The sequence below is a fragment of the Danio aesculapii genome, unplaced genomic scaffold, assembly GCF_903798145.1.
Source record: "Danio aesculapii unplaced genomic scaffold, fDanAes4.1, whole genome shotgun sequence".
Lineage (NCBI taxonomy): Eukaryota > Metazoa > Chordata > Actinopteri > Cypriniformes > Danionidae > Danio > Danio aesculapii.
In genome coordinates this window covers 1-27,500 of record NW_026613762.1, presented here as the reverse complement: position 1 = coordinate 27,500, position 27,500 = coordinate 1, and the positions used below count along the sequence as shown (strand labels likewise).

General features: G+C 37.7%; 1 protein-coding gene and 4 pseudogenes across 1 annotated transcript in view; all 5 read right to left on the bottom strand.

Moving 5' to 3' along the window:
• LOC130220296 (tripartite motif-containing protein 16-like) overlaps positions 1–3,657 on the bottom strand; it is a 4,127-nt gene extending 470 nt beyond the window's left edge. Inside the window, 7 exon segments of the mRNA XM_056452667.1 lie at positions 1–199; positions 355–414; positions 522–675; positions 767–1,000; positions 2,309–2,404; positions 2,546–2,715; positions 2,718–3,657. The exon segment at positions 1–199 is cut by the window's left edge and continues 470 nt beyond it. Of these exon segments, the coding sequence (XP_056308642.1) occupies positions 1–199; positions 355–414; positions 522–675; positions 767–1,000; positions 2,309–2,404; positions 2,546–2,715; positions 2,718–3,108 (1,304 nt within the window). The 5' untranslated portion in view covers positions 3,109–3,657.
• LOC130220297 (E3 ubiquitin/ISG15 ligase TRIM25-like) overlaps positions 1–14,352 on the bottom strand; it is a 21,910-nt pseudogene extending 7,558 nt beyond the window's left edge.
• On the bottom strand, positions 6,986–14,203 carry LOC130220298 (tripartite motif-containing protein 16-like; annotated as a pseudogene).
• A 1,110-nt stretch (positions 14,353–15,462) lies between the features above and the next one.
• LOC130220295 (E3 ubiquitin/ISG15 ligase TRIM25-like) lies at positions 15,463–18,106 on the bottom strand (annotated as a pseudogene).
• A 2,221-nt stretch (positions 18,107–20,327) lies between these two features.
• On the bottom strand, positions 20,328–27,209 carry LOC130220300 (tripartite motif-containing protein 16-like; annotated as a pseudogene).
• Positions 27,210–27,500: the final 291 nt, after the last annotated feature.

The following is a 27,500-nucleotide window of genomic DNA, read 5'->3' as shown; positions in this document are numbered from 1 at the left end:
TTGTCTCCAATGCACTCAACCTCCCAATAACAGCGACTGCATAAACCTTCTCTACACATGACATGACAGTATTCATCGAATCTCTCTGGATGATCAGGGTATTTCTGAACTGCATCTGCATGTGATGCTCTTCTGTTTCCTTCTGAGAGGATTAGTTTATTGTGGGCGGTGTTTGGGTCCAGCTGCAGCTGACAGAAATCTGATAAAGAGGGAGGCACAATTCAATTTGAATATCTACTGATAAGAATAACTATACATTGCATTTTTTAACAGATACATTGTTAATAAATGTCATTATCATCATCATTGTGCAAGCTGTGTGTGGAAACAACATATTAAAATAAAATAACTTACACTGTGAAAATTCATGCTGAATTTTAGGTTCTGGAGATACAGCAATGTGGACATTCATGACTAAATATGAAGAGATCAAACAGTTAATGCATTACATTATCAAATATTATGAATAAGGTATTATTTTCAAAAACATGTATTTTTTATATTTATTAAAACGTTCAGACCTTCTCTGTTTATTGCGTCTGTTTGCTGTCGACAGGCGTCCTCTAAAGCCTCTCTGAATGCTGAGAATGAAAGGTCTTCAAAAGACAGATGAGTGTGTGAAGTGAAGCTGGGAACGTCTTCAAATGTGGGTAAAACACACACAGACTCACAGCTCTGAAATGACACAAATATAACACTGTTTGCTTTGGAAAAAGACTGAATTAGTGAGTTAGTACAAATAGGTGATGAAATGCCTAGTATTTACCTTCAGACAGTGGATCTGGTCTTCAGTAGTGATCAGTTTATCGATCTCTGCTTGTGTTTTTCTGAGTTGTGTCAGCTCTTGATGCAGATGTTGGTGAAGTTGCTCTGCTCGATCTGTCTCAGTCTTCTCCTGAGCTCTGATCTGCTCTTTAATCTCAGAGCGTTTCTTCTCCAGAGAGCAGATGAGCTCAGTGAACACCTTCTCTATCTTCTCCACCGCCTCGTCAGCTGAACTCTGGAGATGGAGACACAAACATGGGATCATGGATGTGATAGTAATATTAAAAAAGGATGCAGTTTATGTTAATGCTGTTTTTTGACAGAAGCAAACACTAGTCACTACAAATATAAAAAAAGTTTTCTCAATTCTGTGAAGCTTAAATATCAATGTTCGCTCTCAACTTGAATTGAAAAATACATAAATACATAGTGCATGCGGGAAGTATTCATAGGAGTTCACCTAGCTGCATTCATCTTTACCTCTATCCTGACTAGTCCTCCAGTTCCTGCTGCTGAAAAACATCCCCACAGCATGATGCTGCCACCACCATGATTCACTGTAGGGATGGTATTAGCCTGGTGATGAGCCTGGTTTTCTCCAAACGTAACGCCTGGCATTCACTCCAAAGAGTTCAATTTTAGTCTCATCAGACCGGAGAATTGGTTTCTTATGGTCTGAGAGTCCTTCAGATGCCTTTTGACAAATTCAAGTGGCTTCCGTCTGGCCACTCTACCATACAGGCCTGATTGGTGGATTGCTGCACAGATGGTTGTCCTACTGTAAGGTTCTCCTCTTTCCACAGAAGAACGCTGGAGCTCAGACAGAGTGACCATCGGGTTATTGATCACCTCCTAGACTAAGGCCCTTCTCCCCTGATCACTTAGCTTAGATGGCCGGCCAGCTCTGGGAAGAGTCCTGGTGGTTCCAAACATCTTCCACTTGTGGATGAGGGAGGCCGCTGTGATCATTGGAGCTTTTAGAGCAGCAGAAATTTTTCTGTAACCTTCCCCAGCCTTGTGCCTCGAGACAATCCAGTCTAGGAGGTCGACAGACAATTCCTTTGTCTTCATGCTTAGTTTGTAGGCACCACTTTTCAAATCATGTCCAATAAGCTGAAATGACCACAGGTGAACTCCAATTAAGCTGCTGAAACATCTCAAGAATGATCAGTGGAAATAGATTGTACCTGAGCTCTATTTACAGCTTCACAGCAAAGGCTGTGACTACTGATGTACATGTGACTTTTCAGCTTTCTTATTTTTAATTAATTTGCAACAATTTCAAAACAATCTTTTTCCATATTGCCATTATGGGCTATTGTGTGTAGAATTTTGGGAAAATATTTATTTTTCATTTTTATTATGTATTATTATTATTATTTTTTTTATTATTATTTATTATTTTATTTCATTTGAATTTAATCCATTTTAGAAAAAGGCTGTAACATAAAAAAATTGTGGAAAAAGTTATGAATACTTTCTGGATGCACTGTAGTTATGCTTCAAAAACATTTTAATTAAAAGTATACCTAAAGATACATACTTTTAGATGCTTCGTAGCTTTGCTGAGTTCCCACTGTCCTTTCTCTCGCTCCTTGATCAGCTTTTCACACGTCAACTTCATCTTCTCCAACTCTTTCTGAAAATGTTTTACAAAAAGATTAAAAATCAACAAAAAATAGATAACACGGTGTGTAACACGGTCCTGAATGTTAGCTAATGAACATGCAATTTGATTGTATGCTTTAAATACTTAATGCTTAGATGATAAAAGCATTACCTTTTTACTAGTCCATTCTGAATCCACAGACACCACATTGTGGGTTTTATGACTGTCAACCATGCACAGGTAACAAATGCACTGACGGTCATCTTTACAGTAAATCTCCAGCGGTTTCCCATGACTGGGGCAGATGTTCTCCTGAATGTGTCTGGAGGCGTCCACTAGTTGTGCTTCATAAACGCAGGAGACTCATAGTGAGGTTGCAGGTGAGTTTGGCAGAAGGAGGCCAAGCACTGCAGACAGGACTTTACAGCTCTGTTCTTCTCTGTAGTGCAAACATCACAGTCCGCAGCAGCATCAGGCCGTAGGGCCGTCTTCTGCAGCGTCTCCATCATCTCAGCTATCAGAGTGTTCTTCTTCAGTAGAGGTCTCTGACTGAAGCTCTCTCTGCATTGGGGACAGCGGTACGGCGGCTCCTGCTCCTTCAGGCTCCAGCAGTCAGTAATACAGCTCATACAGTAACTGTGTCCACAGGGAATCGTCACCGGCTCCTTCAGCAGATCCAAACACACCGGACAGCTGAACTGATCCACATACTCACTCGAGGACGACTCACACATTTCTTAGTCATGTTTTCATGATTTGTCCAAGGAAAAAAAAGGGTACTTTGGTAAGAAAAGTGACATTTTTATGACACAGCAGTACAAAAAGAGATGTAGGCCTACAGTACATAGCAGTCAACTTAAAAAGATGTTCACGACACGTTAGCTTATTTACTATGTAATGTAGATGGCGGTTCTATGAGCAATTCTTCAACTATGGGCACTTTTAGCCTTGTGAAGTTAAGTAAAAAAATAAGTAATAAGTAAAAATTAACGTAACACACCTCAAAACTTTAAACAATTTGTCTAGTTTTAAGACCTGTAAGAGGACAAACTTAGATAAGAAGAGAACTTGTTAATATTTACCATTTTTTCAGACATAAAATGAACAAATGTCATTTCCACCACATCTCAATATACATCTTATTTCAAAATAAAATAAATTATGGCAGAAAAACATTGTCTAAAATCATTTTTGTGTCTAGTTCTCCCCATGTTGGCGTGGGTTTCCTCCGGGTGCTCCGGTTTCCCCACAGTCCAAACACATGCGCTATAGGTGAATTGGGTAAGCTAAATTGTCCATAGTGTATGTGTGTGAATGAGAGTGTATGGATGTTTCCCAGAGATGGGTTGCGGCTGGAAGGGCATGCGCTGCGTAAAACATATGCTGGATAAGTTGGTGGTTCATTCCGCTGTGGCGACCCCTGATGAATAAAGGGACTAAACCGAAAATAAAATAAATGAATGAATAATTCATTAGTATGGTGTCGGGCCTCCTTTTGTAGACAATATACCATCAGTTCATCTTGGGAATGACAGATACAAGTCCTGCACAATGGCCAGAGGGATTTTGAGCTATTCTTCTCGCAGAATAGCATTTAGGTCACTACGTGGTGCTGCTAGAGGAAAACATTTCCTGACTCATTCCCCAAAAATGACTGTGCAGGCCATGGAAGATGTTTAACTTCACTTGTTCATCAAACCACTCTGTTACCAGTCTTGCTGTGTGTATCCGTGCATTATCAACCTGATATACGCCAGCACCTTCAGGATACAATGTTTGAACCACTGGGTGCACATGGTCCTTCAGAATGCTTCGGTAGTCCTTGGCAGGGATGCTCCATCTAGCACCAGTATTGTGCATAGGGAATGGAATTAAATTTTAGCCCAAACTATCACTAATCCCTCCATGCTTGACTCTGGGCATTAACGGTCTGGGTGGTATGCTTCTTTGGGGCTTCTCCACACCGTAACTCTCCCGGATGTGAGAAAGACAGTAATGGTGGACTCATCAGAGAACAATACATGTTACACATTGTTCGCAGCCTAAGCTTTTGGCTGCTGCACCATTGAAACAGGCATTTGGCATTGGCATGAGTAAGCAAAGGTTTGGCTTTAGCAGTCAGCCATGTATATTGATCCTGTGGAGCTGGCAATAAATTGAGGTGCACATTTAATTCTGCAGTGAGTTGGCCTGCTGTGTGTTTATGTTTTTTGGATACAATCGTGTTAGCACCCAGATAGCCTTTTAGACAGCTTCCTCTTGCATCAATAGTTACTCCTGTTGGATGTGGTTCTTCTTCTTGGTGATTTGCTGACATGATTCTGGACACCGTGGCTCTTGATACATTACGAAGGCTTGCTGTCCTAGTCAGTTATGCTAGCGAGACACACTCCAACAATTAATCTTCTGATATGTCACCAAATGACAATGTTGTGTGCACTGCAATATTTCAAGTAAAACAGTGCTATTACTCTGCTAGTTAAACCTTTACACTCTGCTCTTACTGGTGGAATGTGAAATCAATTAGGACTGGCCAACAGCTGCTCAAATTTAGACATGAAACCTCCAACACTAAATTGGCCAGTGTTTCAGTTTCGTTTGTCCAATAACTCTACTTTTGCAATCCATATCAATTGTGTTTTGTAACCGTGAATGTAATTTCCACCACATGCTGTCTTTTCCACCACAGGGGCATTGTGGTGGAAAAGACAGTTGTGGAAATTACATTTTTACAATTTATTGAGAAAAAGTGAAAGCTAGCTTCATCGATTAGCTTTGAATTGATACTAGCATTTCATTCATTCGTTTTCTTTTTTAGTTTAGTCCCTTTATTAATCGGGAGTCGCCACAGCGGAATGAGCCGCCAACTTATCCAGCATATGTTTTACGCAGCGGATGCCCTTCCAGTTGCAACCTATCACTAGAAAACAACCATACAATCTCGTTCACACACATACACCACGGACAATTTGGCTTACCCAATTCACCTGTACCACATGTCTTTGGACTTGTGGGGAAAACCAGAGCACCCAGGAGAAACCCATGCGAACGTGAAGAGAACATGCAAACTCCACACAGAAAAGTGACTGACCCAGCTGAGGCTCGAAACAGCGACCTTCTTGCTGTGAGGCGACAGCACTACCTACTCCGCCACCTGGAAGGTGCCTGGAAGTGGCCAAACCCCCTCTAAAACCAGCCTGGTTGACCAGCTAAAACCAGCCGACCAGCCTAGGCTGGTTTAGGCCGTATTTTTCAGTAGGGTTAATAAAATTAACTGTGATTTTACTACCACAAATATGGTATATAACTTTTGTAAAACCATGGTTTTACTACAAAGGTGATAGATATTTGAAGTAGGCCTACAGTAACACACACACAGTGAGTAAACAGAACACATGTTACCACAGCTAATACGTTTTACAGATAACCATAAAATAACGTATTTTTACCAAAACATTCGTGGTAGAACTACAATTACTACAAAATTATCACCACATCAACTATGGCTTTCATATAAAACCACAACATTAGTCGGCAGGAAAGAGTTTATGTTTTCCACAACAGAAACAAAGTAACCAGAAAATAAACCGCACTCACCACGTTATTCAGGTCAGCTCGACTTACCGATAAAACTGTATAGATATAATACAAAACAAAGTGGTTATAGATAACGTTACGAGATTAGAAACGCTATACAATCTCAAGAAATCTTTCTTCAAAGCAGACTTGAGGTTCGGATGAGCTCTTACCTCGACGGCAGAAATTAAATGTTAGCCAATTGCTTTTACAGGTTTGCCAAATTGACCAGCAGGGTAGATCTAAAAGCTGAACGTAGTGACGAAATAAGTTTCATTTCTTCTGAACTCAAACCTCGTTTTCAGCGTTATTATGCCCTCTACTGGTATAATAAATAAAAATCGATCATATTATTAGCCACATTAATCAGATATATTTCACAAAGCTGTAGCACAATAGCTTCAATAGCTATTTTACCTCATTGTGGCTTTGAAAAAAAAGCTATAGAAGAAAATGTACTACAGCTTTGTAACATATCTAATTGTTATTAGTATAATAATATATGTGATTTTTTTGGTTTTGATTCAATGTAAAATCACTAAATACGCATCAAAAGTATTTAGACTATTCAACTGAATTAGCCTATAAACAAAATGGCAGATCCACAGTTAAAGAAATCCATCTGAATTGCACATTTTCTAAATTACACATACTGTAGGCATATTTTACTCAAAGATGTTTGGATAGTAACAGACTCTGATTTATCTTTAAAATGACTGAACTTAACTAGCCTACAGGTTATTAATAATGAAGATATTTTAAATGTACATTAAATTTACAGTATAATTACAGTTCAAAGAATAAGCATTTCTAATATAAAACATTGGAGGTTGGCTGAACTTTAGGTCTGATCTTTAGATAGAAAATCTTGAGATATCACAATTACATTTCACATTTAAGCACAAAAACAACCACTGTGAAAGGTAAAAATGCATATTGTTACCATATTAAAACTCTTAATATCCAACATGAAAATGTACATCTACATAAATTAGGTCATTTCACCTCAGCATTTATGATTAATGAGAGAATAACCATTTAATACATTTGTTAAGACACAACTGATTGAATATTTGTGGAAACTACATGATACTTGATCTTTGGCGTTTGTGAATAGTTCAGGTAATTCATAATATAAATTGAGGTTTTATATTTGGTATTTTTTAAACTTTCCTTTACTCTATGATTTTGACTGATGATCCAGACCCAGAATAAAACGCAGGGTACAGCGGTTCAGTGAAGGTGGTCTGGACTTTATAAAGGAGGGTCATTGTGTCAGAGACACTGTAAAAAGACAGTATTCCTGCTTTGTGATCCAGATACACTCCTATTCTAGAAGCAGGAGGAAGACGGACATGTACTTTACCATGTATGAAACTGAAATTCTGCAGATAATAGCCCAGTCTCCAGGAAATCTTGTTGAAGCCCAGTTTACAGTCATCACTGATTCCTTTACGACTGATTCCTCTATAACAAACTGCTGCTGCCCAGTATTTGCCACTCAATTCAATTCAATTCAATTCACCTTTATTTGTATAGCGCTTATACAATGTAGATTGTGTCAAAGCAGCTTCACATAAAAGGTCACAGTAAATAGGAACAGTGTAGTTCAGTTTGTAGTGTTTAAGTTCAGTTCAGTTTAGCTCAGTTCAGTGTGGTTTAATAATCACTACTGAGAGTCCAAACACCGAAGAGCAAATCCAACGATGCGCAGCTCTACAGATCTCGAACCATGCAAAACTTCACTAAAGGCGGAAGTGAAGTAAAAAAACCTTGAGAGAAACCAGGCTCAGTTGGGCACGACCATTTTAATTTCTCCGCTGGCCAAACGTCTTGTGTAGAGCTGCAGTCTCAGTGGCGGAGGCTGGAAGCTGGCCTCAGCGAAGACTCGTCTGTCTCTGGAGCGTCACAGGAATCAGTCTCATGTTCTCCACTCTTCCATGACCATCACAGTAGCTGCTCAGGATTCGGCCTGGTCCAGGATATGGAAACCTTGGGATCATCTCGTCGTTGGTCTTGGATCGAATCAGTGACTCTGCATAGTCTGAGGGCCTCGGGAAGAGTATCCCCAGGTGGAAATGGAGAATAAAGGAAATAATTAGCGTAGCTGCTGTTCATAGTGTATATCAACAAGATGCAGAACCTGTGTGGAAGCCCCCTAAGTGGTGCACTAAGTGTATGCTTTACTGAACAGATAGGTCTTTAATCTAGTTTTGAATTGGGAGAGTGTGTCTGAGCCTCGGACGTTATCAGGAAGGCTATTCCAGAGTTTATGAGCTATAAATGAGAAGGCTCGACCTCCTTTACTCGACTTTGCTATTCTAGGTACTACCAGAAGCCCTAAGTTTTGAGACCTTAAAGAGCGAGTTGGATTGTAGCGAGACAGAAGATTGGTTAGATAAACAGGAGCTAGATTATTTAAAGCTTTATATGTAAGAAGCAATATTTTAAATTCAATACGAAACTTAACAGGCAGCCAGTGTAAGGAGGATAAAATTGGGGTGATGTGATCAAATTTTCTAGACCTGGTAAGAACTCTGGCAGCTGCATTTTGTACTAATTGAAGTTTGTTAATAGAGGATGCTGGGCACCAGCAAACAGTGCATTACAGTAGTCCATGCCTAGAAGTCATAAAAGCATGGACTAGCTTTTCTGCATCTGAGATGGATAGCATACTTCGTAACTTAGCGATATTTCTCAGATGAAAGAAAGCAGTTTTTGTGACATGGGATATATGATTTTTAAAGTTAAATTGCTGTCTAATATGACACCCAGATCTTTTATAGTAGAGCTAACGCTAACTTTGTATCCCTCTAATTGTAGGTCGAGTTGTGAGATCTGCTGTGTACAGGATTTAGGCCCAATAAGTAATAATTCTGTTTTGTCTGAGTTTAAGAGAAGATAATTGTTGGTCATCCAGTCTTTAACATCTTTAATACACTCAGTTAGCTTGGACAGATTAGACGTCTCGTCAGGTTTAGTTGAAATATATAATTGAGTATCATCTGCATAGCAGTGAAAGCTGATCCCATGTCTTCTAATAATGTCTCCCAGGGGTAGCATGTATATTGTAAACAGCAAGGGTCTAAAACGATCCTTGAGGCACCCTGTATTTTACTGGGCTGATTTTGAAGGCTGTCCATTAATATTCACAAACTGGTAACGGTCAGATAAGTATGACTTAAACCATTGTAGGGCCTGTCCCTGGACACCTGTAGACTTTAAGCGATTAATAAGGATACCATGGTCAATGGCCACTCCACTCAACCTCCCAATAACAGCGGCCAGTCAAACTCTCTTTACACAAGACATGGCAATATCCATCAAATCACTCTGGGTGATCAGGATATTTCTGGTCTTTATCTGAACATGATACTTTGGTGTTGTCTTCTGTCACTCTGAGTTTTTTGTGCGCAGTGTTTCGATCCAGATAAATCTGACAAAAGTCTGAGGACAAATGGACAAAAAAAATAAATCACAGTGTAACAAACAACTGGTGGTTACTAAAAGGTCTTTCAAAATTAATTCAGTCTTGATCACAATTACGCGTTCATGGGAGATATTACTTTTAAAAGTAATATATTACAATATATTACAGTCGATGTGGGGGAAAACGCAAAATATCACATCACATTACATTCCATAAAAAGTAAACAACAGATTTTGTTACTTTTTTATGTGTTTGTAGCTAAAGTAACTTTCCCCAACACTGCAAATAGTACTTAATAGGTGTATAAATATTCTAGTGATCATTAGATTCATTTAGAAGTGAAAACGTGGCTGTTTTAGGAAATATTTAATCTCAAGAATTCATATTTTGCGTGTTGTCGGCAATTGTCATCTGTCTGTTTCTCAACAATAGCTGAATGAATAACTATTATGAATAGTATTAACTACTATTTTTGTTGATGATATACTTTTTACATGTACATTAAAATGAAAAACAAATATAATGCTATAAAGAAGATTTTTAGGTGCACCATCAAATGCTACACAGTTAAAATAACCAAAATCAGGCATAGAAAGTGTTACAATTTAGCTGGTAGAAATAAGAAACAAAGCTGCATTTAATGCATGTAACATACCTTTATACATCTGTGAAATGAAACAATTTTATCAATAACTTACCACAACCAAAAAATTGTTTGGAAATCCATCATTCAGACATAGAGAATTATGAGCTAAAGCAAAGTAAATATGTGAAAATAGTTTTCAGATGCCAAGATACGATGCAAAACCACTCAAATAATAATTATTATTATAATCATGAGCTGCATATTTATTATGTTACATTTGGGAGATTCTCTAGTGAGCGCTCCTTGTTAATGTGTAGGAAATTAGCATATTTTAAGATCAAAATTTCTGTTTATTTTGAATAAATTTTAAATATATAATATATATATATATATTATATATATATATATATATATATATATATATATATAATATATATATATTCAATAAAAATACAATGCTCATGATAAATGACTACAATCCTCACTGATCTCTCTTTTAAATTAATATATTTTATAGGATGTTTTACAATAATCTATAAGACAAATCTGAAATATATAATACACACACACACACACACACACACACACGCATGCACGCACGCACGCACGCACGCACGCAAACACACACAGTGCATCTGGAAAATATTCAAATCATACTTTAAAAATAAGCAAATAATGCATCACAATAAATTAAGAAGGGACATTTTATAGATTTATTTTCTTTTTGCCATCGCCACTCATAAATGTTGTTTGAATTTACATGCGTGAGATTACCACAGAATTATAAGTTGCTTGCCCTTTATTGGCGTCACGATTCAAGTTAAACCACAGCGCTACACATGTGCATTGGTTGAGATGTCCTTTTATTGTAAACTGAGGTCTTAATCATTTTGCTGTAAAAAATACAATATAAAGGGATTTATAATTGTATTTTCAATAGAAAACTGATTTCTGACTGTTACAATTTTTTAAACTTTATAATATTATTGAAGAGAGACAGCTGGAGAGCCACATATTTTTGGTCAAAGAGCCACATGTGGCTCCCGAGCCATAGGTTCCCTACCCCTGTCATAGTAGAACAGTTTCTCAAGCAGTTTGTGATGCATTTTGGAAACAGGAGATGAGTCCCTGGTCTAATGCGCCATCTGGCTTGAGAAACCCGTTTCTAAGACTTACTTTTAGTCATTATTTGGGTAGCACACATTCTGAATGCCTTCTGCAGATTTCAAATGAGCAATTTTAATCTAGATTAATTCCAAGATTACAGTGGGATTCATCTACGTAAAAAAATTAATCTATGACCACCTATTATATATATATATATATATATATATATATATATATATATATATATATTTAAACATTATGTGGTTTGATGATGAACTGCATCATGGATTCTGGACTATCACGAGCTACAGAGATGAAATACTGCACTTTCAGCCAAGATTACAGAGGATGAAGAATCACTCAAACATCTGATGATAATAAACTGCAGATTTATTCAATGATATTCAATTTGACAGTCTCAACTAACCATATCATATCCATTTGTGCGCTTTTTCTTTTTAAACTACAAATGGCATTTTGATGTAAACACATACACGTTTGAGTTTAGCAACTAAATCTGGAACTCAATCAATGATATTCATTTCTGGTCTTTCTAAACTATACATGGTTGGATTAACCTGACTGATGAACCATTTCCTGTAAAAAACCCAGGGTACAGTGGTTCAGTGAAGGTGGTCTGGACTTTATAAAGGAGGGTCATTGTGTCAGATATGCTGTAAAAGGACAGAATCCCTGCTCTGTGGTCCAGATACACTCCTATTCTTGAGGCAGGAGGAACACGGGCCAGTTCTTCATTATGTATAAAAAAAATGCTGTCCAAAATAGCCCAGTCTCCAGGATATTTTGTTGAAGCCAAACCTACAGTCGCCCATTCCTTTACGTCCAATTCCTCTGTAACACATTACTACGGCCCATTCATTCCCACTGGCCTCGACCTCCCAAAAACAGCGACCATTCAAACCCATTTTACACAAAACATATTGACACGGAGCAAATCGCTCTGGGTGATCAGGATACCGCTGGAACAAGTGTGAGTTTAAATATGAAACCTTCCTGTTGTCTTCAGACAGTTTGAGTTCATTATTTGCAGTGTTTGGATCCAGTTCCAGCTGACAGAAATCTGAGGAAAGACGCCCACAAAAAACAATTCAGTACTAATAATAATTTAATCATTTTATTTTATAAATGTAACATTTCTAAAGTGCTATTTTATTCATTAGCATTTGTGTTTGAGGGGAAAAAAGCTCCACTTACATTGCAGAAATGTAGTTGGAGTGTTTGGTTCTGGAGCCTGTACAACATGAACATTTGACACTGAAGAAGACGACAAGAAGCACAATATTAAATATATAGTTACTTTTTTCTAGTTTAAGGAAAACACATTTTCTCATCATCATGAAATGCAATTACAATTTACTAGCCTTTATATAACATGAAAAATTGTGGCTTTCTGGGGAAGTATGTCATGATTTAATATAGTTGATAATTAAGCGTAATCCTACAAAAAAAAATGTCATTTTATATTCATTAGCATTCAGACCTTCTTGAGATATTCTGTCCGTTTGCTGTCGACAGGCGTCCACTAAAGCCTTTCTGAATGCTGAGATTGAAAGGTCTTCAAAAGACAGATGAGTGTGTGAAGTGAAGCTGGGAACGTCTTCAAATGTGGGTAAAACACACACAGACTTACAGCTCTGAAATTACAAAGAATTCAGACTAAATATATTTCAAGCAGGAAACACATGTTCTATGTTGTTTGTACGTTTGGTATTTTTTCATATGGATGGTTTCATTCTCATTAAGAAGACTATTAATCACCTTCAGACAGTGGATCTGGTCTTCAGTAGTGATCAGCTTGTGGATCTCTGCTTGTGTTTTTCTGAGTTGTGTCAGCTCTTGATGCAGATGTTGGTGAAGTTGCTCTGCTCGATCTGTCTCAGCCTTCTCCTGAGCTCTGATCTGCTCTTTAATCTCAGAGCGTTTCTTCTGCAGAGAGCAGATGAGCTCAGTGAACACCTTCTCCATCTTCTCCACCGCCTCTTCAGCTGAACTCTGGAGATGGAGGCACAAACATGTGATCATGCAGATCATTGCTGTCACACTAATAAACTATAAAACTATGATGCAGTAGATGCAAGTTATTTCTCATAAGAGCTAGCAAAATTCTTCTTAATTCTGGTGCTGAATCTTACTGCACACAGCCTACCTGTATTGAACAATCAAAAAGTACACATTTCTGTTTTAAACTAATTTATTTTTAATAAAAGAACACATAAAGATTCATACTTTTAGACTCTTTGTAGCTTCACTGAGGTCCTGCTGTCCTTTCTCTCGCTCCTCAATCAGTTTTAGACACTTTAACTTCATCTCCTTTAACTCTTCCTAAAGATGTTAACATAAAGAAATGTAAAAATAGTTAGAAACAAACATTACGCCTTCTCAGTCTGGTAAATGGTAGAAATTACAACTTATAAACATGCATTTAATTATAAGCTACTAAATCATGGAATATTTTTGTTGATAAAAGCATTACCTTTTTACTAGTCCATTCTGAATCCACAGACACCACACTGTGTCCTTTATGATTATCAGTGCACAAGCAGCAAATGCACTGATGATCATCCTGACAGTAAATCTCCAGCGGTTTCCCATGACTGGGGCAGATGTTCTCCTGAATGTGTCTGGAGGCGTCCACTAGTTTGTGCTTCATAAACGCAGGAGACTCATAGTGAAGCTGCAGGTGAGTTTGGCAGAAGGAGGCCAAGCACTGCAGACAGGACTTTACAGCTCTGTTCTTCTCTGTAGTGCAAACATCACAGTCCACAGCAGCAGCAGGCGTCTGTAGGGCCGTCTTCTGCAGCGTCTCCATCATCTCAGCTATCAGAGTGTTCTTCTTCAGTAGAGGTCTCTGACTGAAGCTCTCTCTGCATTGGGGACAGCGGTACGGTGGCCCCTGCTCCTTCAGGCTCCAGCAGTCAGTAATACAGCTCATACAGTAACTGTGTCCACAGGGAATCGTCACCGGCTCCTTCAGCAGATCCAAACACACTGGACAGCTGAACTGATCCACATACTCACTCGAAGACGACTCGCACATCTTTGCAGATACTTCAATACAAACTGCTCTGCCAGATGTAAACACAAGCAAATCCTTAATGAATAACCACATCTAAAATGTACAAAATGCAACGTTTTATCAACATTAAAAAAATCATCAATGCATCAATAACATGACGTCAAGAGACTATAACACATAATTTTCAACAGTAACATTTAAATTGTTTTTAAGATGTTCTTACCTGGTTTTACAGATCAAGTCAAATATTTCCTCCGTACAGCTTTGACCAAACTAGAAGTGTGGATCTTTAAGCAGACACTCGAGTGGCAGAGGAATAGGTTTCATTTCTCTGGAATTCCAATCCAAACACTCCCTTGTTTTTAGTGTGCAGATGTGTGTGTGCGCATGTGTAGACAGCAAAGGTCATCAGACAATAATCATATAATTTATTAAACCATGACTATGCACTTTTGATGTTCATTGCTCCTTATTTAGCTCATAATCATGTTTCTTTCTTTTCACACCACCAATTATCAAACTGTATAAGAGCAGATGCTTTAACACACAGATAATCATATGTGAATGAAATTATAAATCAGTGATGGTCTGATTTCTACTACTACTAGCACCAAACAAGTCAACAAATGTTTTTAAAATGTCTTTTAAAAACAATTCAATCTTGATCTCTCACACAATATTTACAAAATGAGAAAAATAGTAACAACCACACAAATAATGGATTCTTGAGAACATTTTTTCCCCAATTAAATTTTCTATTCATCAAAATTATACATTACAAACTTACACACAGCACAATAATCTAAAGAAATACTGTAATCTTTTAGAAAAACATTGTTACTACTATACCGCATGTACTTGCAGGTGAGATGAACTTAGAAGTTTTTATATTTGTTTTTGCAGTTTATTAATCAAATGCTGTAGTTTTAATGTTTGTCTTAGTCTCCTTCTTTACATGCATTCCTCTCTAACAAATTATAGCATTAATTTCCATCTAAACCCTCTTTACACAACACATAATTACAAAAATAAAAGCGCTCTGAATGATCAGGATATACTGAACTGTATGTGAATATGAAACTTTGTTCTTTTCTGACAGCTAAGTAGTTTATGTGGTGATTGGATCCAGTTGTAGTTGTAAGATATCTGAGACAGATACCCACATATACTGAAAATGGTTTGTTTACTAAAATGTATATGACTAGCTCAACCAAACTACAAATTACACTGATTCAACAAGCTGTTTTACACATACATGTAAACTACTATTTAATTTAAATTAAAGGTTGATTTTTCATTTTTCTTTAAGCAGATTGGTCTTTCACATTATTGTATTTTTTATGTTTTATATTTTTTTTTGAGAAATTATGTTTTCAAACTCTTCTCTGTGATTGTGACTGATGAACCATTTCCAGTTAAAAATGCAGGGTACAGTGGTTCAGTGAAGGTGGTCTGGACTCTGTGAAGGAGGGTCATTGTGTCAGAGATGCTGTAAAAGGACAGAATTCCTGCTCTGTGGTCCAGATACACTCCTATTCTAGAAGAGCGAACCACAGGAATACGGACCTCTTTGTTATTATGTAAAAAAGAAATTTTGTTAAGAGGGAAAATCTCCAGGAATTTATGTTAGAGCCCAGTCTACAAGCATCACTTCTTCCTTTACGTCCAATTCCTCTATAAGAAACAGCTACAACCCATTCATTCCCACTGCACTCTACCTCCCAATAACAGCGACCAGTCAAACCCTCTTACACATGACATAAAAAAACCCGTCAAACCGCTCTGGGTGATTAGGATCAGGACACTGCTGGATTTTATCTGATCCCGATATTTTCCTGTTGTCCTCAGATAGTTTGAGTTGTTTATGTGCAGTGTTTAGATCCAGCTGCAGTTGACAGAAATCTGAAGAAATGCACAAATAAAAAGTATATGAACTTCAGTTTTCTTTTCTAACATAAACAATTGAATTTTGATTGAAATTTATTAATTAGAAAATTATTGTAGGAATAAATTTACATTGTAAAAATGCGTTATGTGTCTTCGGTTCTGGAGTCTGTATAGCATGAACATTTGAGACTGAAAGACAAGAAGAAATAGTTGTACTGTCAATTTTTGTTGCAATCCTACAGTATATGAATTCTACCTTTAATTTTCCAAAGAAAGACATTCAGACCTTCTCTGAATATTGCAGCTGTTTGCTGTCGACAGGCATCCTCTAAAGCCTCTCTGAATGCTGAGAATGAAAGGTCTTCAAAAGACAGATGAGTGTGTGGAGTGAGCTGGAAGCTCTTCAATGGTGGGTAAAACATTATTGCAATTCTAAAATGATGCAAATAATTAATTAAATAAACAGATCTTTTTTAAAACATGAAAGAACATGAAAAAAAAAGATTTTATATTTACAGATTCTCAAGATTTTTCCATCATCACCTTCAGACAGTGGATCTGGTCTTCAGTAGTGATCAGTTGTGGATCTCTGCTTGTGTTTTTCTGAGTTGTGTCAGCTCTTGATGCAGATGTTGGTGAAGTTGCTCTGCTCGATCTGTCTCAGTCTTCTCCTGAGCTCTGATCTGCTCTTTAATCTCAGAACGTTTCTTCTGCAGAGAGCAGATGAGCTCAGTGAACACCTTCTCCGTCTCTCCACGCCTCGTCAGCTGAACTCTGGAGATGGAGACACAAACATGTGATCATGCAGATCATTGCTGTCACTCCAATGTACTTTCTTAAATTGCAGTTTATATTAACGAAGTTTTTTGGGCAGATTGTTCAAATAAGCAAAGACTAGTCACTACAAGTATAGAAAATGTTTCTTAATTCTGTGGAGCAATGTTTGCTCTCAACTTGTTTTGAAAAAATAAACAAAAAATGCTGGATAAGTTGGCAGTTCATTCCACTGTGGCGACCCCAGATTAATAAAGGGACTTAGCCGAAAAGACAATGAATGAATGAATGAATGAAGTAATACCTAAAGACACATACTTTTAATTGCTTTGTAGCTTCACTAAGTTCCTGCTGTCCTCTTTCTCGCTCCTCAATCAGCTTTACACATGTCAGCTTTATCTCCTCTAACACTTTCTGAAATTTTTTCAAAAAGATTAAAAAATCAACTAAAAATAGATACAAATAATCATGACACATTCTCAATCTAGTAAACACTGTAACACGGTCCTGGTTGTTAACTAATGAACATGCAATTATACACTTACAGTAAATACTTAATGATTTGTTGCATTACCTTTTTACTAGTCCATTCTGAATCCACATACACCACTTTGTGTCCTTTATGATTATCAGTGCACATGCAGCAAATGCACTGATGATCATCCTGACAGTAAATCTCCAGCGGTTTCCCATGACTGGGGCAGATGTTCTCCTGAATGTGTCTGGAGGCGTCCACTAGTTTGTGCTTCATAAACGCAGGAGACTCATAGTGAGGCTGCAGGTGAGTTTGGCAGAAGGAGGCCAAGCACTGCAGACAGGACTTTACAGCTCTGTTCTTCTCTGTAGTGCAAACATCACAGTCCACAGCAGCAGCTGGCGTGTAGGGTCGTCTTCTGCAGCGTCTCCATCATCTCAGCTATCAGAGTGTTCTTCTTCAGTAGAGGTCTCTGACTGAAGCTCTCTCTGCATTGGGGACAGCGGTACGGCGGGCCCCTGCTCTTCAGGCTCCAGCAGTCAGTAATACAGCTCATACAGTAACTGTGTCCACAGGGAATCGTCACCGGCTCCTTCAGCAGATCCAAACACACCGGACAGCTGAACTGATCCACATACTCACTCGAAGATGACTCAGACAGTTCTTTGCTGTTTCTCAGCCCTTCTGTCCATTGAAAAAAAAGGCTACTTTGGTAAGATAATGACATTTTTATGATACAACAATACAAAAAGAGATGTAGGGCCTACATATTCTAGCAGTCATGCTGACAAAAACAGCTTAAACCAGCCTAAGCTGGTTGGCTGGTTGACTAAACCTGGTTTTAGAGGGGTTGTGGCCATTTCCCACCCTTGTCTTAGCTGGTCAGGCTGGGAAATGAACAGCTAAATTCAGCTTGACCAGCCTGGTTTAAGCTGGACATAGCAGGCTCCCAGCCTGACTAGCCTGGCCAGCTTAGTCTGGTTTAAGTGGTTTTTTCAACGGAGTTAACTTAAAAAAAGATGTCCACTTAAGCTTATTACTTTGTAATGTAGATGGCAGTCATACAAGTCCAGCCCAACTTGTATTGGCAAAAAAAAAAAGTTTTCAGCCATTGTGACTGAAATCTTTATATTTTTAATAAACTGCTAATGTGTCAGCTAACGATTAGCCCAAATGAGGACAGTTCGGTACATGTGTACAGAAACAAGAAGAAAAAAGCATAATAATACTATACTCGTATGTAGGCTAATCGCTAGCTCGGTGTTCATTACTTAAAAATGTTTAATAAAATGAAGTATGATTTTACTACAGTAAACATGGTAGTTTTTTGAACATGGTTTTACTAACAATGGTTGATATTAAGAACAGTAAGGCAGAATTATAACACCACATAAGTTTACAACAACAGTCGTAGTAGAATTAAAATACTACAAAATTATCACCCCAGTAACCATTAAAACCATAGTCCGGCAGGAAGAGTTTATATATAACAGAGAATCAAAGTTTCACCCGAAAATAAGCCACACTCACGTCAGCTCGACTTATTACCGATAAAAATTGTATAGATGAAATACAAAACTACAGTGTGGCCTCACAGGAGTTGCTGGTTATAGTTACGTTACAAGAGTAACCATATAATTTCAAGCGCTATCTTCTTGAAGCAGGTATGGGAAAAATGTTTGCGCCTTACCTCGACAGCAGTAATTAAAATGGTATTGCTTTTACAATGTTTTCCAATTAGCAGTGTAGGCCAGCGGGAGTAAGATCTAAAAGCTGAAACGTAGTGACGAAATAAGTTTCATTTCTCTTGAACTCAAGCTTCCCATGTTTTCAGCTCAATACGAAATGGGTGTGAATGATAGCAGAAGAATGAATCTGAGAGATAAAATTAAGTGCATGAAATGTTTATTTACCCCATTTGACCCACTGATTAACATTATGTTTAACTATTATCATAAAACTTGCATATTTACACATTTTTTTTTTCGTTGATAGTGTTTCCCCATAAGTAAAAATAAAAGGCGTTATTATGCCCTCTACTGGTATAATAATTCAAAATCGACCATATTATTATATTTTTAGCCACATTGGTCAGATATATGTCACAAAGCTGTAGTACATTTTTCTTCATAGCTTTTTAAAAAAAAATCATTGTGGTTTTTGCATGAGGACGAAAATGTACAGCTTTATAAATGATCAATATGGCTAATAATATAATATATATGTGATCATTTTGATTCATTATAAAATCAGTAAATGCGCATCAAAAGTATTTAGACAATTCAACTAAATTATAAACAAAAAGAACAACAGTTAAAGAAATGCATCTGAATTACACTACACGTTTTAGAAATTACACATACTGTAGGCCTGGATATTTTACTCAAGAGATGTTTGGTAACTGATTTAACATTGAAATGACTGAACTTGTCGGTGGCAATAGCCTAGTGGTAAAGTGCACCAACATATAGCACTAAGGTGCTTCCCCGGCTCAAAGTTCTTTGCCGATCCTTCCCCCCTCTCTCTGCTCCCCATTTATTCTGGTCTCAACTCCACTGTCCTATCAAAGATGAAAACCCCTGAAAATATAATATAATAAAATAATTTTTAAAATGACTGAACTTAACTAGCCTTCAGGTTAGAATAATAAAGATGTTTGAAATGTAACATTAAATTTACAGTATAATTAAATTATAGTCCAAGCAATTTTAAGCATTTGTAATAAAAAACATTTAAAACGTCTGCCATTGGAGGGTTGGCTGAACTAAAGATAGCAAAATCTTGAGATATCACAATTACATTTCACATTTAAAAAGCACAAAACAACCCACTGTGAAAGGTAAAAAAATGCATAGTGTACCATATTAAAACTCTATAATATCCACATGAAAATGTACATCTACAATAATTAGGTCATTTCACCTCAACATTTATGATTAATGAGAGAGAAACCATTTAATACATTTGTTAAGAACACACTGATTGAATATTTGTGTGGAAACTTCATGATACTTGATCTTTGGCGTTTGTGAATAGTTCAGGTAATTTATAATATAAACTGAGTTTTATATTTGGTATTTTTTAAACTTTCCTTAACTCTATGATTTTGACTGATGATCCAGACCCGAATAAAACGCAGGGTACAGTGGTTCAGTGAAGGTGGTCTGGACTTTATAAAGAAGGGTCATTGTGTCAGAGACACTGTAAAAAGACAGTATGCCCTGCTTTGTGATCCAGATACACTCCTATTCTAGAAGCAGGAGGAAGACGGACATGAACTTTACCATGTATGAAACTGAAATTCTGCAGATAATAGCCCAGTCTCCAGGAAATCTTGTTGAAGCCTAGTTTACAGTCATCACTAATTCCTTTACGACTGATTCCTCTATAACAAACTGCTGCTGCCCAGTATTTGCCACTACACTCAACCTCCCAATAACAGCGGCCAGTCAAACCCTCTTTACACAAGACATGGCAGTATCCATCAAAGCGCTCGGGTGATCAGGATATTTCTGGTCTTTATCTGAACATGATACTTTGGTGTTGTCTTCTGTCACTTTGAGGTTTTTGTGCGCAGTGTTTCGATCCAGATGAATCTGACAAAAGTCTGAGGACAAATGGAAAAAAAATAATAAAATCAGAGTGTAACAACAACTGGTGGCTATTTTTACTTGATGTCTATCTGCCTTCAACTTACACTGCAAAAAATCATTTTGAGTCTTTAGTTCTGGAGGCTTTACAACATGAATGTTTGACACTGAAAAGACAAAACAGTATCATTAATTTCATAGTGTAATCCTGCTGAGTGTAAATAAAATGCACATTTCAAAACATGCAAACCTTCTCTGTTATTGCATCTGTTTGCTGTCGACAGGCGTCCTCTAAATCCTCTCTGAATGCTGAGAATAAATGGTCTTTAAAAGACTGATCAGTGTGTGAAGTGAAGCTGGGAACGTCTTCACATGTGGGTAAAACACAGACAGACTCACAGCTCTGAAATTAAAAAACAATTTCAACATTTTTGAGTTGAAGTAGTTGAGTAGTATGTACCTATGTTTTCATATGGAATGTTCTCATTAAGACGACTACTAATCACCTTCAGACAGTGGATCTGGTCTTCAGTAGTGATCAGTTTGTGGATCTCTGCTTGTGTTTTTCTGAGTTGTGTCAGCTCTTGATGCAGATGTTGGTGAAGTTGCTCTGCTCGATCCGTCTCAGTCTTCTCCTGAGCTCTGATCTGCTCTTTAATCTCAGAGCGTTTCTTCTCCAGAGAGCAGATGAGCTCAGTGAACACCTTCTCCATCTTCTCCACCGCCTCATCTGCTGAACTCTGGAGATGGAGACACAAACATGTGATGATCATGCAGATTGTTTGACACAATAAATGTTATTTTGCAGACCCCAGTCCATTTCAGATGTTTCTGATTTAAATATTGAAGTACGACACAGCGCATCTTACTCCTCAGTGTTTCAGCTTTCAGCAGTGATATTAACATTTCATTGAACTGTGAAAACTGGAACGAAGCAGTTTCAATTTACTAGAACTCCATGCTTTGACACAGTCTACATTGTAAAAAGCTCTACAGATATAGGGCTCTATTTTAACGATCTAGGTGCAAAGTCTAAAGCGCAGGGCGCAAAATCATTAATGTCCAAATCCACTTCTGCTATTTTAAGGATGGAAAAATCCGCTCTGCACCACAGCACATGGTCTAACAGGGTTGAGCTTATTCTCTTAATGAGTTATAGGTGTGTTTTGAGAATAAACCAATCAGAGTCTTATCTCTCATTCCCTTTAAGAGTCAGTTGCGTCGCGCCATGGCGCATTCGCTATTTACATGGCGGACTTTGTAAGTGGAAAAACTGAACGCTTCATTAGCGATAAAACAGTTAAACAGAGCATCTGCAGCGCGAGAATGAGAGATGAGCCTCCTCATTCTTTACTTTCACTCTCGTGAATAAGGAAACGTGTTGTGCGCAGCCTACATAATTAATTTAGTTTATTAAGCGCAAAGACTTGTTTCAAAACTATTGCTAAATTCAGTTCTAATTTCCAGCAAACAAATAAATGAACAATAATAACGAAGTGTGTTAAAAAAAACATTTTATTTCCAAATACACGTTATGCCCCATATGGTCTAAAACCTGACAGGTGGGCAAATCTAAGCTTGTTTTTAATAAAACAAATATAAATATGCATATAAAATAATACTGCTAATAATGATAACATGATACAAAAGCATATTGTCATGAATAAACTGAAAAAAACACCCTAAGATGAAGGCATATAGGGAGTTGTTTTTATATTTATGTAGAAAATAATAATTTTTGTACTATTTTATTCCTTTAATTCTTTTTCAATTGTAAAAATATTTGCGTATTGCTGTACATCCTGTGTGTATTAAGCAATGTTTAAGCGAGGCAAGAACATTTCAATAAATAAACAAATGAATACACAAGTTAAATAAGATTTGTTAATACATGATAAGAATTCTACATTTTTTTCTGGTGTCACTTTGCTAAAATGTCCTTAAGAGAGTTCATTTCATAAAAAAAGGCTTTGGAAGCATTAAAGGGCACATAGGTTACCCCTTTTTTCATATTAATATAAGTCTTTTGTGTCCCCAGAATGTGTCTGTAAAGTTTCAGCTCAAAACACCCATCAGATTATTTATTATAGCTGTTTGAAGTGTCTATATTATAGCTGGAAAAAGGTTTTGCTGTTAGGCCTTTAAGGCTAGTCCCCGCCCACAGTTCCCACGTGCCTGTCAGCAATCGCCGCCCTCGGCTGCCTCAGGAAGCAGATCTCACATAACTTTTGTGAGAAATACTACAGTAAGAACTTTAACAATCAGTATTTGATGCAGTTTTTTGTGGAGTTGCAACAATGAGTCACACAATTTTAATACAAAGTTCACGCACACACACAGCGAGGACACAAACACATGGCCGGACAAATACACACACACAAACGTAGCGCAAACATACACACAAAACAGATAGCTCAGACACGCAGACACACACACACACACCACACAGAAGAGGAGAGAGAGGAGGAGAGAGAGAGAGAGAGAGAGGGAGAGGAAGAAGAGAGAGAGAGAGAGAGGAGAGGAGGAGAGAGGAGGGAGAGAGAGAGACGAGAGAGGAGAGGAGAGGAGAGAGGAGAGAGAGGAGGAGAGAGAGAGAGAGAGAGAGAGACAGACAGAGAGAGACAGACAGAGAGAGACAGCGCGTTAAGCTTTGCACTCGTTTTGCACGCATATGTGACAGGATACAGGTTAATCTCCACTGCTGTATGAATATCTGTTATGATAATGTACAAAATAAACCTGATCTAACGTCCACAAACCGGGATTGAAGCATCTTCTTTTATAATTGTTCTAACACGCGGCTGTGCTGATGAAGTGAATCTGAAGTGAATCGTTGTAATTGATTACACACATGCTCTGTTTTAAAACATTTTAAACTTGTGAAACTCACTCTTGATCACGTTTGATGATGATTGATGATCCTAGCAAACTGAACAGAACTTTTATTCCCGGTTTCTTTGCGCTCGTCCTCTCTTGTTGACATGATTATACATGTGACTACCGGGACATGTTAATACGTGCAGCTGTCAATCAATTCGGTGGGCGGGGGGACCACACTCCTACGTAAAGTTGCGGTCAGTCTGAAAACCGCTCCAATTGGTCCACCGTTTTTATGTTGTTAAATTTGAAAAAAAAAGACTGGGTGTGTTTATATCACCCCAATATGACAGTTTATACACTATACTTACACACATTTCTGTCCAAACAGCTTGAAAAGTAGACTGTTCACCATAGGTGCCCTTTAAAAGCAGGACAGTCCAGTAAAATGTGTTTTACAGTAAGGGGAGTTGTGCAGCACAAACATTGAGTGGGGTTTTTATCTTTAATTAAAAGGCGTGAGTTAATCTTATATGTCCAATACGACATCTAGTAAAAATCACTTGATCAAATCGAGTCTAAGACTCGATTTGATCAAGTGATTTTTACTAGATGTCGTATTGGACATATAAGATTAACTCACGCCTTTTTAAGACATTTTATCTTAAAATTCTTAAAATTCTTTTTGAGATGTCAGGTTGTATTTCATGTAATTTATTATTTTCCAATGCATCCCACTCCTCTTGCCACTTATTTAGAATGTAAACGTTGATAAAAGGTCTCATCTCTGATGGGGGAATTTGACGTTTGTTCACCACTTGCTTCAAAGCATCTTTAGCAGCTGCATCAGCTCGCTCATTTCCTGACAGCCCGACATGTCCTGGAATCCAGCATAAAATGATATGATAAAACTGATTTTGTAGATGGTGAACTTTCAATAAAATATTATCAATCAAAGGATGATCATTTTTTGTAGATTCCATCACTTGGAGGCATGATTTGGAGTCTGTAAAAATAATAGATTTCTTTTGTTGGCCATTTTCTTTATACGCCAATGCTAAAAGTAAAGCACGGGCATTCTTTAGGCAGACTGACTCCATAACTTTGTTGCCCAGTCACCATTGCTGCTTCTATGTCATTTAAGTGGATCTGAGTGTCATCAGCATAGCTGTGGTGTGAAATTTGGTTCTTTCTCATTATTTGGCTCAGAGGGAGCATATAAAGGATGAACAGAAGAGGTACCAGAATTGAACCTTGTGGGACTCCACATGTCATGGGTGTCTCCTCGACCTATGATCACCTATACTGACATGGTAACCTCTCCCTTAAAGGTAAGATCTAAATCATTTGAATAATAAAAAAACAAACTTTAATTTTTAAACCATCATGGTCTTTTAATACAGTGTTTCTCAACCATGCTCCTGGAGGACCACCAGCTCTGCACATTTTCCATGTCTCCTTAACCAAACACACCGATTCAGATCATCAGCTGATTAGCAGAGACTGAAGGACCTGTAATGTGTGTGAGATAAAGGAGACATCCAAAACATGCAGTGTTAGTGGTCCTCCAGGAACGTGGTTGAGAAACACTGCTTTAATACATCTAAAGAATGCTTAAATAGACATACTTTAAAAAGCTTCAAGGCAATGCTGAGCTCCTGCTGACCTCTCTGCCGCTCCTTGATCATCGTTTGACATTTCAGCTTCATCTCCTTTAATTTGTTCTGCGGATGTAAAGAAATAATTAATTGGCAAAACAGACAAGTCAGGTAAAGGGGTGTTTACAAGGTGAATGGAAATAAGAGCTTTTAAATATATGCAAATTCATTAAAAAAAAAAGTTATTATCAATACAATATTTGCATCGCTGACATTTAAATACACACCTTTTTATTGATCAATTCTGCTTCCACAGACACCACACGGTGTCCTTTATGGCTGTCAATCATGCACAAATAACAGATACACTGATAGTCATCCTGACAGTAAATATCCTGAGGTTTTTTATGGTTGGGGCAAATGTGTCTGGAGGCTTCGACTAGTTTGTGGTTCATAAATGCAGGTGATTTGTAGTGAGTTTGGAGGTGAGTTTGGCAGAAGGAAGCCCAGCACTGCAGACAGGACTTTACAGCTCTGTTCTTCTCTGTAGTGCAAACATCACAGTCTACAGCAGCAGCAGCAGGAGTCTGTAGGGCCGTCTTCTGCAGCGTCTCCATCATCTCAGCTATCAGAGTGTTCTTCTTCAGTAGAGGTCTCTGACTGAAGCTCTCTCTGCATTGGGGACAGCGGTATGGCGGCCCCTGCTCCTTCAGGCTCCAGCAGTCAGTAATACAGCTCATACAGTAACTGTGTCCACAGGGAATCGTCACCGGCTCCTTCAGCGGATCCAAACACACTGGACAGCTGAACTGATCCTTTTGTTGACTCACCCTGGATTCAGCCATTTTGAAATTTCTATTGCTGAAACAAACAAACAAAATGAAAACAAGATCAATACCTTGCAATTTTCTATTCATGGATATGGTTAAAATATAATTAGTGATCATTTTAAAGTCCACATGAATCGGAAGTTTCAATAATTTTTTATTTCATATTGTGATGCAGTTCCTAAAGAAACAGAATATTAAATTTTAAAAAAGTGGGCGTGGCTAGTTTTTCCTACTGCGAGATGATTGGATGTAGTAAAGTAGGGGTTCATGTCGTGTCCTTGGGAGATCACAACCGTTGTAAGCGTTTGTGAGTGAAGAACGGGGGTATGGCATTTCTTTGGGAGATCATAACAGGTATATAAGTGAATACCAGGGCTGGCAGGCACGCCATTGAAAAACCGCCCAAATTTTCATTACCCGCCAATGTCATTTTTTACCCGCAAAAACAAATTCAAAACCACCCAATCTGGCAACACTACCACTCAATTCAAGTGGCTCTGCAGCAAGCAGCGTCTCTCAAAACTGACCGTTGAAGGGGCGTGGTTAATTATATTAGCCACGCCCAATTCCTCAGGCAAACTATTTTTTATCTAAATGACATGCACAGATGAATTGTTCAGCACAAAACTAGCAATGTGAGCTAATAATTTCATATGGTTTTCATTACATAGTCTGTTTAAGAGCACATCTGCACAACCACTGGCAAAATCCAAACGGCAACTGAAAGCTTTTCTCTTCCGTGAGCACTTAACCACATCTTAAAAACGAACGAAACATTTTGCTTCTGCAGCTTTTTTATAACAATGTCAGGTTTATAGCACTTGTTATTGACTTGTTATTGCATTTGAAATGCTTGATGTCTGCCTTATATGCGATAAATCATTCTATAAATGTGTCTAATAGACTAAACATGTTAATCATAGCATACAATCACTACAGTTTAGATAACAACATTTACATAAAAGTTTCTTTTACCAACACTGACAAATCGATAAAAGTCAATTTCTTACCCCCTTTCCTTGCGTTTCTGTTCGTGTTGATTAGCAGTACACACATGTGAATGCTGAAAGGCAGTTAAGTTTTGTTTCATAAGAATTCCCCACACAGCTTTTAGTTTTGTGGAGGGGAAAAACTCGAACGTGAAAGTGAAAGTAAGACAGGACAATGTGAAGGAAGTGGTTTCTAAACAAACTCTCCACGTGTAGCCTACTTATTTTTTATATATGTCCTATTTGTTTACCAATTAGTTTTGTTGTCCAGAACGTTTATCTTTGATAAGCCAGGAAATGGGGATTGATGGATCAGGCTATGCTTTGTAGTCCAACGTTCCCCCTCACCGTAATAGTTTACTGTGCTATATGACATCACTATTTTCACAAAAAAAGATGGAGAAAACAATTCAGTTAACCAATTGACCGT